General features: G+C 41.4%; 1 protein-coding gene across 6 annotated transcripts in view; it reads left to right on the forward strand.

The window, feature by feature from the left end:
- Nucleotides 1-12,717, forward strand: part of DYNC1I1 (dynein cytoplasmic 1 intermediate chain 1) — a 187,205-nt gene that overhangs the window by 44,678 nt on the left and 129,810 nt on the right. For all 6 annotated transcript variants that reach the window (XM_058026342.1, XM_058026332.1, XM_058026369.1 and 3 more), the window contains exon 6: nucleotides 252-367. In XM_058026342.1, coding sequence (XP_057882325.1) covers nucleotides 252-367 — 116 coding nt within the window. The remainder of the gene's footprint in view (nucleotides 1-251; nucleotides 368-12,717) is intronic.

Here is a 12,717-nt window from a genome sequence, read left to right on the forward strand (position 1 = left end):
GCCATTTCTCTCTCCCATTTGCAGTCCCTCTCAGCAGCATGATCTAGAGGTTCAACAATTGGACTTTACTATGGCAAATGGTTCCCAGGTTAATTTTCTTCACTGCAGTGAGGTACTTCTCATGCATTGTTGTGTTTCACCTTTACAAGCACTGAAGTATTTTTATCCTCTCCATAGCAGCAAGCATTTGTTCTTGGTGCTGATTTACATTTACCATGACTGACCTTTTGATGTTGTGTGTTTCACCTCAGACGCAGACTGCACAAACTAGGGGTGTCCAAGATTACCCAGGTCGATTTCTTACCCCGGGAGGTGGTATCGTACTCCAAGGAGACACAGACACCTCTGGCCACACATCAGTCTGAAGGTAAGATTATGGTTTTTTTAAAAAACATTTTAATAGAAAATTTGCATCCAAGTTAAAGAATGTAATAAAAATAATAGTAAGTCGTAACATAGCTGCTTATCATGTGTTTTCTGCAAGGCAGCTATTGTTTATGTGATTAATGTCTGTTCTGATGTGAATAATTATAAAAATCACTTTAAATACAGGTGGAACCAAACTACTTCTGACTTACAATGGGTTGTGCTTAGATAGCAGTTTAATGGGAACATTTTTGAAAATAAATCATTATGAATATAATTAAAATTGTTCTTTATTTCTTTTTTATGTTTTCTCAAGGAAGTTATAAATTCTGTGCTTTGTAAAGAGGCAGTGTTGGAATGTTGCCCTCAGTTGTTTGATCAGGGTAATTGTGTCCCCCTGCTGTAGGTGAAGCTTAGGGAGAAGATGCAGTTTAGCTCCATACACTGAAAAAGGAGGTTTGCATACTTGGATGTGGACAGTCTTTCTTTCTTTCTCTCTGCTGACATCATGCTGGCATCTGTACTCATGGAGCTGTTTGTTGGCTTTTTGGCTCTCTTGTTGATGAATAAATACCCAGAGTGGCAGAGGTTTGCTGATCTGCCATTGTTGTACTGCAGAATGCTGATTGCAGGTCAGTGGAACCATTTAAACTGATTGCAAAACAGCACATCAGCCTGATGTTTCCTGTGCACTAGAACAAAGCAGATAGAAGAGGAAAAACTCATAGCAGTCTTGACATAATTTTTGCTGTTTATAATGAAGGATCAAGAAAAGTTCAACAACTGAGTAATTTTCTGCAGAAGATAGTGTAGAACTTTACCAGGCCTCATTCAGAGAAGAAAAATACTCAAGTAGGTTCAGAAGGTGGTGGTGGTGGTAAATCTGTCTAAATGTAAGGTACTGTCAGGGAAAATAGAGTGATAAATGTAGCCAGTTGTTGCTGGGGTTTTTTTATAACTGGGTAAGCAGGTCTGCCTTAGGAAGCCGAAATAGAAACTGCTGAGCTGACTGCTCAGATTGTGCTTTTCTGGAGCGCAACCTTGGTTCTCTGTGGTCTGAAATAGTGCCTTCAAACACAGACAGCTCTTTTGCTGGGATGATACTCCTTGAGCAGTGTGTCCAGAGAGCTTTGCCTGCTCACAGGGAGAAGCAGTCTCAGAAGCCTCCCCGGGTCAGTCCAGCTCATCTCTGCTTGTTCCTCTGTGGGCTGCTGAAGCCTCGAGAAAATGGGTTTTGCCCCTGAGTCTTTGTCTTCTTTGCTGAGGACCAGTTGATGCTCTACCCTGGAGCATTATCATGAGTTCATTGTTAGGTCAGATGGAGAGGGTGTCCTTCCTCTCTGGCACGTGGCCTTTATCCAATGCAAGAACCCATGGATATGGGGAATTTAAGACATGGCTTTGTGTTTGCTTCCCTTAGACCTATGACTCTAGCACTCATATGCCTTTGACTATTACAGGAAAAAGAAAAATAAGCTCTCTACTCCATCTGGAAGTAGGCTGGAATGAAAAGGACAGGCTCACTTAAGGAAGCATCTTCTTTCAGTAAAATCTTGATTTTTTCCCAATGAGCTCTTCAACTATTACAAAATCTTTTTCTTACTAGACAAGAGGACTATCTCCAACCCTTCAAGGAAAAAACTCCAAACAGCAGTGTGATGCCATGGAGCCTGGCAGTCAGGCAATGAGCAGGGAGGCAGTGTGGTTTGAATTGGTCCTCCCAGCACAGAGGAAAGTCACTTGTTCTTTCATTTGTGTGAAAGAAGATAAGTGCAAACATAAAACATCATGCACTTTTAACTGCCTGAGCCAAAACTGCGATGGAAGGGGTCAAGTATGTGGGTTTGGTGACTGGATTTGTTATATTTCCTATTCTCTGTCATCACAGCCAAGGAAAACATCAACAGTAGTGGTGTTTTACATATTAAAATACAAAGGAAATATCACCCAATATCTTACTTCAGATGTGTGAGGGAGAGAAAGTGTAACTTACATTTCCTTTCCAATCTGCTGCTGGGGAATTCTCTGCATGTATCTTGGATATGATTATGGCTGTGCATCAGTAAAGGAGATTCAGGAAAGTTTGGCTATTCTGTTGAGAGACTATTTAACTGGAAATTCTCTAGGGGGTAAATAAGCACTGTGATTTTGGCCTCCCAGGTCTGATGGAAATGCATTCTCAGGTTTCCAGTCTCCCAAGCCTCTTTATGAATGCTGAGCCCTTCATACTGTCAGTCTAAACATGAACAGAAGAGAGAGATTCCTCAGGAGAGCAGCTTAGAGAAGAAGTCTCTACACTGTTTCTATGCATTCATGTGATAAAATATAGCCATTGTCTTTTCAAGATAAATTGTTCAGCCATTATTATGGCTATGGGCTCAGTTATTTAGCATCTGAAGCCTTAGAGTTTGAGAATAGAAAACAAGAAACTTGGATGAGTCTGGCTTCAGTGTTTGGAATTCACTTTTCACTGACTGCCTTAAATATTGGAAATGTCAAAATGCAGAATTTTAGGATTAGATTGTCCCACACTTGGCTTCTTGTTTGGAAGACAACTAATGAAGGGTATAGCTGATTGAAAAGATGGGTGAAATGAGAACTTTGACTCCATTCAAAGTTCTTGAGCCTTTTCAAAATATCCTCATCAGATTTTCTGCATTTGCTTCTCTATGGAGCAAGAAAGAAACTCTGAGGTACTTTAAACCTACTGCTGTTCTGGAGCTCTGTGTGTGTTTTTTGTGGTAATGGCTATTGCCCACCAAAACTGGAAAAGGAAGGGTTCACTCTGGTAAGTCCAAGTGGTGCCAGAGAGCCAGATGCTATGTGCACTGAAGTCTCAGCTTGTCAGCTGCTAATTTTAGAAGAAATAGTGTGGCATTATTCATCATTGTATAAAAAACAGATTAACTCCTCTTTTCAGAGCAGGTAATTTGCCTTATTTCAGAGGAATAATGACATGTCATTTCTCCTACCAACTCTATTATTTAGGGAGATGTGTATATGTATCATTCAATCCTTTGATCAGAAGAACTTAATTCTTTTGCTTTATTTAGGTCACAGTCAGCTTCAGCCTTTTCTTTTCTTCCTTGCAGGATGACTTCAAAAACACACAGATCTTGGCTCTGGAGCCTGAGAAAAAAACATGCTCTTTATTTTCCCCTTCCTCCTGCTATAATTGAACTTGAATTTAGGTATTTGTAGGCATTGAGAGACATTTTACTAGTGCTGTTTTTCCATTCTGGAGTTGATTAAGACCTAGGCCATGCCAAATAATTTTTGAGAGTTCTCTGAGACACTTCTTTCATTGTGCAGCGGCTCTCACATCACTTCAGGAGTGGCAGCCCCATGTAGCCTTCAGTGGTTGGACCCTCCAAAGCACTGCAGACCTGTTGTTCCTTAAAAGTGCACCTAGAAGAAAACAGAAAAGCCATGGCCTAGCCTCTGGTAAGGCCAGGATGGGTCCCTCACTGCTGTGCAGCAGTGGTCTGAGCTCTGCGTGACTGCCTGCAATCCACCTTTTCCAACAGGAAAACAGTGTGCACATTCAGGCTCTGCTAGATGCCTGCCTCATCTCCAGCTTACTGTTCTGCTCTTTAATGGGCCAGGAGGTAAAATCTCAGAGAAGGGAGGTACTCTTCTGATCTGGGTCCCCTCAGAAACTGAGGGCTGCAAGAAGGAGAAATTCTGTGATCTTTCTGGCTTTGCTGTCCAGTGTCAGGAGAGTTGTTATTCCTCTTTTGCAAAGTAGAAACTACTTCATCAATAAAATGAGATGTTCTGCCTTGACAGACTGTCACTGCAAATAGGTTAGCCAGAAATGCATTCCTGAAAGAGTAGGTCCTGTGTACAAGAGAAGATCTGGCTTTCTAAAACAATGGAAGTCGTGTGCACTTCATCAGTTCATCATCTTCAGCAGATGGGGGGAAAACAAATGATCTGCCATACTCACCTCCTGAGCAGAGTAACCTCATCCTGCCTCACAAATGTAGCCCAATTCTGGCAAAGAACACAATGAGACCTGTGATCCATCTGTTTATCTAGCTTTTCAAACACTAAGGGTATTTTGACTATTAGAGAAAAGAAGAAACCTCTTTACTCCATCTGGAAGTAGGCTGGAATGAAGTGTCAAAATGGACGTGGAGCTCCAGAGGCTGGGTTGGGTTCTCTGTGTGTCTGACAGTGTAATTCTCTGAACTGAGGTTCCTGAAAGTTGCCCTTTGTAAAGCAGTGAGGGAGGAGAGGGGAATTCTCTCAGTCAGGCTCATGAGACACATGAGCCTGTCTGTGTGTGATACCAAATATTAAATGACTTCTGTAGGATGAACCAAAATTCTGCGGGTGCCACAGACTGCATTGACTAGTTCTTCACTGCCAAACTTGGTAAGAGAGCTCTTTATAGCCATATTGATTTAGGTTTGTCATTATGGAGTAAAATGGGTATGTCTTACAGAGTGCTACATTGGCATCATGTGAGGCCTCTGGCCTACTTGGAGTTTTGGTAATTGGATTGGAGTTATCTGTGACTAGGACTGACAAGCTCCAATGCTGTGAAAGCAAGTCAGACCTCTGGAATTTTATCTTTTCCATTATAAAATCTGTAGATATTATGGATTTTATTTATACTTTAATTCTATTTATACTTTGATTGTCAAGGTCCAAGATTTCCAGGTTTAATCGGTGGGGAGATCTCTCTCTGTACATGCTTTAGGATGCTGTGCAGCAGCCCTCCAGCCCAGCAAACTGTGCCCCAGTCCTTCTGTGCCTTGCTGTGCCTGACTGTAGCTCAGCTCTGGCTTTGTGGATGCATGCTGTACCTTGGAAAAGCCAGTCCCAGAACTGAGATCATACTTGAGCTTTCCCATGGGCAATCTGGCTGGAGCTCATGGATCAGAAGCTGGGGTTTAAGTTAAAGAGCTTACTTTGGATTTTCCCTTCCAGAAAATTGTAAGCTCAGCTCCAGTCTCAAAAGGACAGGTCTGGACCCAAGAATAGCTTTGAATGCCTCATTTAATGGGAAATGCAGATGCACATTTGTGCATTACCATGCATGCAACATGTGTGTCAGGATCCATGATATTGTGTGATGGAAATTGGACATAACTAGGGGGAAAGCAAAGGCCTTCTGAGGTAAACAAAAGGAGATGCTGAAAAGCAAAACTAAGATGGAAATCACTATTAAAAAGAGAAGATGACCTAAGGATGAATCAGTGTTAAAGCAGAGAAACTTTTTTAAAGAAACGGACCCTTAGGATTTGTACTAATGGGCACTAATTTTGTAATAATGTTTTGTAACTTTGTAAAATACTATGCTCCATCCTAAGCAGTACCATGTATTGCTAAGTGTTACTAGTTATAAAGATATATAAAACTCCAGTTTGCCTTTTCTTCTCAGACTGCAGTCCATCAGAGTTGTACTGTGGATCTCAATTGCTGGCATTAGAACTCTGATTCAAGATGGCTTTTTTTGTAAATCAAAAAAGCTTAATTTTTTACTGTTGTACCAGACTGTACAAGATTGGAAGGGACTAGAATGAAACAGTGCAAAGATTTGAGGCATTGCATTGTATAGCAGTCTTTCAATAATTCCTCTTTCTTCCTGTCACAAGTGCATCACCTTTTCTAAATAAAAAGCTTTTCAAGGTAGATTTTAATTTATTTTTTAAATTTAGTTTTGACATAAAAATCTTTCAAAGGCATTCAGGCAGCGCTCTCTGGTGGTGCAGCGGTGAAGCGCCGTGCCTGAGGAATGCCGGCCGGGAGGGATGCGGGAATGCTGGAGGCACCTGCGGGAATGCGGGGAAGCCGGAGAGACCCGCGGGAATGGGGGAATGCTGGAGGCACCTGCGGGAATGCGGGAATGCCGGAGGCACCTGCGGGAAAACACCCGTCTGATCTTTTGCCTGAGGCAAGAATTATATTTGACAGAAGGTGCTTGAGTTGTATGTATGACTGAGATGTGTGAATGCAAGTGCTGGTGAAAGAAGTGTGAGAAGAGACCAAGGCATTATACAGAAATTGGGGGGAAAATTATATTATTTAGAAATGTTAAAAAGCTTAGGTATTCAGAGCAATAATACACTGGTGAAATCAGGTGCAAACCCTTGTTATTGTCAGTCCCTTTTGAAGTACAATGAGTAAAGTACAATTTGTTAAGGTACATGTATTCCAGAACAGCCACAACAGGCAGCTACCAGGTGTGTTGGGTCTGTATTCCACTCCTCACCAGATACAGACATTGGATATATACCTCTGAAGGCTTTCTTCACCACTTGGCTCATGGTAATTTTATGTGGTGCAGAATTGGAATAAGGACTAGGCTTTAGAAATTAGTTTCTTTGGTTTCTGTTGTGCAGAAAAATGTACTTGACTCTTGTAAGGATTTCTTCTAGGAGGAAGAATGAAGAGGCCACAGTCTGGTTGTGGATACTTTGGTGTTTGAGTGCAGAAAGGGACATCAAATGTCTGTTTTCGTAAAATATGTAGCAGACTTTGGATCAAACAGGATTTCAACAAGGCAGTGCCAGTCCATTTGTAAAAGGTGACCTAACAGTATATTAATCAGCAGTCATTGCTTCAGTATTTGCTCCCTTCCCTGTTTCTCCTTCCAGGTTTTCTCTAAAGCTTCTGGAAAAGGGCTTTTCTCAAGATGGTTCTCAGAAAGTCTCATGCAGAGAGCCCTTTTAATGCTAAACTGTTTTGAACAAGCAGATCTGACAATTTATTAAGCATCAGTAATTCTCAGGGAATTATCTACTAAGAACTGGTTTAGCAGAGAAGATTGCCTCTAGTCACACACAGTTGGAGGTCTGAAGAAGGAAAACTCTTTAGAGATCTTGGACTTTTTCTTGATCATTTCATTACACAGGGATCAAGTTACTTACCTCTTTGCAGCTGCTCCACAATCTTAACAAAATTTTGGGCAGCTCTCCTGAAAACCAGGCACACACACATAGGAGTTCCCTGCTCCAAAGCGTCCCTGACCTTTTGCAGACTCTGGTTTCTTTTGCACAAGGTGCCCCTGCATTAAATGCCAGCCAAGAAAGCATATCTGGGAATTCTTTATGAGGGTGGGGAGAGAACAACAGACCCTGTCACAGCTGAACCATGCCTTCTCTAAACCATTCAGGCAACAAAAGATGAGGAACAAACCAAAGCTTAACCGCCCTCTTGGTGAAACAAGGAACCCGTTTTTGGCCTGTGCTGCCTAGGAGAGGAGTGTTGTGCAATTTTGTTCTGTGCATGGAAACAACACTGCTTCAGAGCCTTTGCAGCCATCATGGGGAAGGACCATGCTGTACCAACCTTCCTTGCCCCTTCTTGATCCTCATGGGTCTTTGTGCTTTTAACCAGGTGGATTCCATCCTCCGCCCAAGAAATGGGAAGCTGTTCTCTCCTAGAATAATCCCAAAAGCATTGTAGTCAGTCTCCTTGTGTGGAAACCAGTCTGCTCCTTTAGTTGCAGTGGGAAATAACGTGATTGAATAAGATCCTGGTACATCTGGTGTTGCTTGATGGAAAACAAGAGAGCTGATGTTAAGAGCCCTGACCTCAGACTCCTTTAACTAGCTGCAAGTCATCTCACAGTGCCTTTGACCCATCTCTGTGTCCTGACATCTGAAACCAGCAGTGATCCATGAATTCAGAGAGAAGCCCTGTAACACCTGTATGCAAATTGAATTCTTTGTTGTCTGGAAATGAAAACCTTCCTCTAAGTCTTTCTTCTCTGCAAAAGATCCTGGCCATGTTTTACACATGAACAACTGCTGTATTGAGCTGATTTGTTAAATGTTCCCCTCAAGCAACAAAATATTTCTAAACTTATTTACAAATATATGACTATCAGTATGTTGTAACGTAGCTTTAACATGAGAACAAGGAAATTGTCCCACTAATGAACAGCACCATGATTTCCCCAGTCAACAGTCAGTGGAATGACAGTGGCCAATTTTTCTCTTTTTTCATATGTTCCTAGTTATCACTTTATGTATCATTTCAGCAGTGTTTGAATATTCTTTGAATTAGCAGTGTGTATACATATTACAATTCTCAAATGAGAAGGTCCAGACCTGAAAATGTAAAAAGGGTGAAATTTGGGTTAACAGTGCTTCCAGCAGAACAATGAAGACATGCCTTTTTGTTTTCTTCAGAAACAAAGCACGCTTTTTCCTGCCATTCCTGTAATTCCTTCTTTAGACTAATGGGTGATGCCTATTCAGTATATACAAGAATAATACCCAGCACCTTCTATTATGTCTTTAGTAACCTTTGGCAAATTCTGGCTTTGTAACGTGGACCAATCTCCACTAGAATTTAAGACAAGATTAAGAAAAATGTGCATTGTAGAAGTAGCAGTTATTAATCCTCAGTGCTCTAATTAGCACTTAATCTTTCTAATCCTGTAAGTAGATACAAAATCAGGGCTGGAATAGACACAGGCCATAATGTGGAAAGGCCTTCATTAGTGGTGTTAAAAAGATGTACAGAAAACGGCTTGGTTACTTCACGCTTCTCAGTTTGATCCTTGGCACTTGGACTCTAAGAGATGAAAAAGATTCACGTGCCAAAATCCCCTCCTCTGTTTTAACCCACAGCACTGATGTACTGGGTCAAAAATTACACAGCTGAAAGTTCTCCTGTTCAGCACCTCTCTATCTTCAATTCTATAGCTGAGCCTGAGCCTGAGAAGCTGGCTAATTGTGCCCCTCTATAGTCTCCTTTAATTGGCTCATTTCCATAGGAGAGGCCACCTGCCTTGGATAGAGCAGTGTCAGCTGCTTGCCCTCAGACTAACTGGAGAGGGAGCCAAGTGCCTGGGCTGGCTGGAGTGGAGAATTTGGCACACCCCACATGATGCCTGCCTTGGGGATGAATGGGGATGTGCCCCAAGCTGGGTCTTTGTTCCCCAGGTGTGTCCCCACACTCTGACCTGAGCACCTGTGCAGAGTCCTCCATGGCACCCCAGGGCCCCCTTCTTCCCCCCAAGAGCTGCTCCAGGGTCATGTAAAGTCCTGCTATACTTAGTGTAAAGGCAAACTGTGGATCTCATCTGTATGTAATATTTGAGAATCCCTGCTCAAAATCAGTAGCAGCTGGATCCTTTCCAGAGAATCCTTTTACTTGCTCGCTCACAAGAGTTACTCTGAAAACTGAAGAAAGGATCTGGGTGAAGAAACCTTTAATGAAATGGATATGTCAGTAAAGTAAAAGTCTCAGCATGAATTCCCACTGGCCTGTATTAATAGAAGATGGAATTCTCTTTTGCTGCAATACAATAGACTGTCTCCACAAATAATGTCACTTTTCAACCAAACCCTGGCTGTCACTTGCCCATCTATCTTATTTAAAATAAACTTAGCATGTATTCACTCTGAGCCACAATTACTTCAGATGTATGTCCTAACCATAAACCTCCAAACCAGACCTCTCTCTTCCTGCAAGCTAATACCCTACTTAAAGCACACTGGAAGTGAAAACATAATCATTATTTTTCTGAAATGTGTTGAGCTTGAGCCACGAAGCTTCACACTTATTTTAAGTCTATAATTGCATGTTGTTGCTGTGGATACTCCTTTTTTTTTCCTCACCCCAATTGTGTTGTGAAGTTTGCTACATCCAAGCTCAGTGTGGGTTCAGCTCCTCTGTGATTGGCACAAGCAGATCCCTGCACTTATGAATAGACTCACTGATCTCAGTAGCAGCTGCTGGGTTTTGAGGACTCTCAGAATTCACTGCTTGGTTTGGAGCTGAACTTCTTTGAAGGTCTTGCCCCAGCTGCACAAAAGGAGAATTTTTGAAATTTTAACCGTTAATCATGGTTATTTCATATTTTCTTTCTTGTCATCTTCACTCAGATGTTCACTCTTCTCTCCTAGGCACCCATTACTCAGCAACAGCACACTCAAAACAGCACTCATCTGCTGTGAAACACAGAAAGCACTAAAGATCTCACTTGAGGCTGCATGAAGAGTTCTCTGTGTGCTGGTATTGCATCACAGATAATGTGCAGGTTGAGAACACAGCATCTTACACAATGAGACAGCACAAACTCCTCCTGCATGTGTTTCACTGACTTCTTACCTGTGACATGAGACAGACTGGCATTCACATGGGGGGATAATTGAGGCCAAAAGAGCTGAACCCAGCACAGTCTTGTGAGGGGGATATGGACGTAGCCCAGACTGTCCTTCAGTCTGTGCCCAAGTTTCCAGAGCAGTGGAATTGTTAATTTGGTCCAAATGTCAGCTGGGCATGCTGTAACATGCTCCCAGTTCATACCGATCAGGAATAAGCATCTCTTATCTCTGCCTTTTCTTCTTTGCTAGATTGGGTACTGCAGTAATCTTGGGTTCAGGATTTCCAAGTAGGCAGGGTTCCTGAGATCTAGGCATGCTTACATACATTTTAGGGATGTCAGAGCTGCTGTTTAAGTAAAGATATAACAAATTTACATCTGGTTCTCATTTGTGCAATCATGAAAAGGTGTCTAGTGAACAGTGAGCTGTCGTTTTCAAGAATGCCTTGGACAGATTTAGGGTGGAGTGTGCAGGCACAAGTGCACCATTACACAGTGTGCTTGGGAAACATCTCTTCTGCCATTCCTAGTTTGTAACTGGATGGAGGCAGAGAGTGAACAGGAGATTAATCTGGTCTCTCTTTCCTCTTATTGTCTCTAGTCTATGCATGTTTAAAACTTGCAGATACATTTATATAGTTTTTTAAAATATTTAGTTATAAGTACAGCTATAGATACAATGTTTACATAATGTATTACCTATCTGTATATCTAGATTGATATGTAGATTTACAGAGACTTGTTTTTATGTAGATTACAGAGGCTTGTAGATGCACACATAAAGCTGACCACTACAAGTCTCACTGCCTGCCAAGTGATACCCTTGGGCTCAGAGCAATGGTGTAAATCTCAGGAGTCTTATCTTTATTACAATCTGTATGTGTAATTCAGAGCAAGTCACAAACTGAGTTACAATCAATGCAGAGACATAGACCCATCTCTTCATTTCCCACAGTACAGACCACTGAAAGCTTAAACATGAGCTAAGTGAATTCACAACAGCCTAATTTACTAGGATTTTTAGCTGTCACAGAGCTGTCTGATCTGGCAGCATGACTAGTGCTAGTACCCAAGCTAGGTAGCTGCATCCTTGTTGAGATACTTCAGGAGTCCAGTGCAGTCACAGGCAATAGCTCTGCCTTGAGGGGCCAGGCCTGTTTGTGTTAATTTCCATACTCAAAAGACTGACACAGAACCTCCCAGAAAGCAATTTATCCTATCTATTGTATTTATCATAACACTGGAAAAAATTATCTTCTATTTGTGCCTTTCTTCATTGCTTACTGGACTTAACCAACACATTCAAATTATAACCTTAATTTTTAGATGATTTAGGTAATTCCAACCACTTTGTGATGGGAATATGGGCAACTGCATTATGAATTATTTTACTGTCATCCCTTGAAACAGTTTTGGAACTGCTGTTATTGCTATTTCTTTTCTTGAGCTCCTTCATCTCTTATCTATTGCCCTTTGAAGTGGCCTCTTAGGCCTCTGTGAAAGAATAGTGAAAAAGCAGGCACCTTATTTTCCCCTGTAACCTATGTAATTGAGGGCAGCTCTTTCCCAGCTGATAAAGGCAATAGTATCAAGAAAAAATAGAAAAATTACTTTGCTCTTTTATATCTTCAATTAAGTAGTATTTTCATACTATTCAGAGGACTTTATTGTGTAGACTCAATGCTACACTTTATGTGCTAACATTTATTTTGATGCATCAGTCTTGTTTTCATATTGTGTAGTTCCTCAAATGCATGTTTCTGTCCCATTTTGCTCGAGGGTTTTTCTGTACACTAAAGCCCATCAAATTCCTTCCCCCAAACAGTGTTGAGCATCAAGTGGATACATACCTAGATCTGGAAATTATAGCACCATGACTGTGAAATGGACAAAACCACAGCTTTGTTTACTGAGCTGTAGGATGGGGAATATATACTTTCATCTCTTCTTTCATCCCTTTTAACTGTAGCACATAGGTTGTCAGACTCTTCACTTGACCTGTGATATTTCTTGCATCAGAGTGTCCTGATGAAGTATAAAAAATGAGTGCCCAACCCCTAGGTATTAGCTATGCAGTGAGGATGTTTTCAGATCTAATTAGTGAATTAGTTAGTACTAGTTAGCGATTATCCTTAGTGAATCTGGATTAGAAAAGGTTAGTAAAAGTACCTTTTCTGTTTCACAGTTCATCAGCTTGAGATAATTTAGTAACAAAGGCTCATGTTGCAATCAGGGAAAAGACTCCCGCTGACTGAAATGGGATCTGGACTGGGACCAAA

This window comes from Melospiza georgiana, chromosome 1 (genome assembly GCF_028018845.1).
Source record: "Melospiza georgiana isolate bMelGeo1 chromosome 1, bMelGeo1.pri, whole genome shotgun sequence".
Classification (NCBI taxonomy): domain Eukaryota; kingdom Metazoa; phylum Chordata; class Aves; order Passeriformes; family Passerellidae; genus Melospiza; species Melospiza georgiana.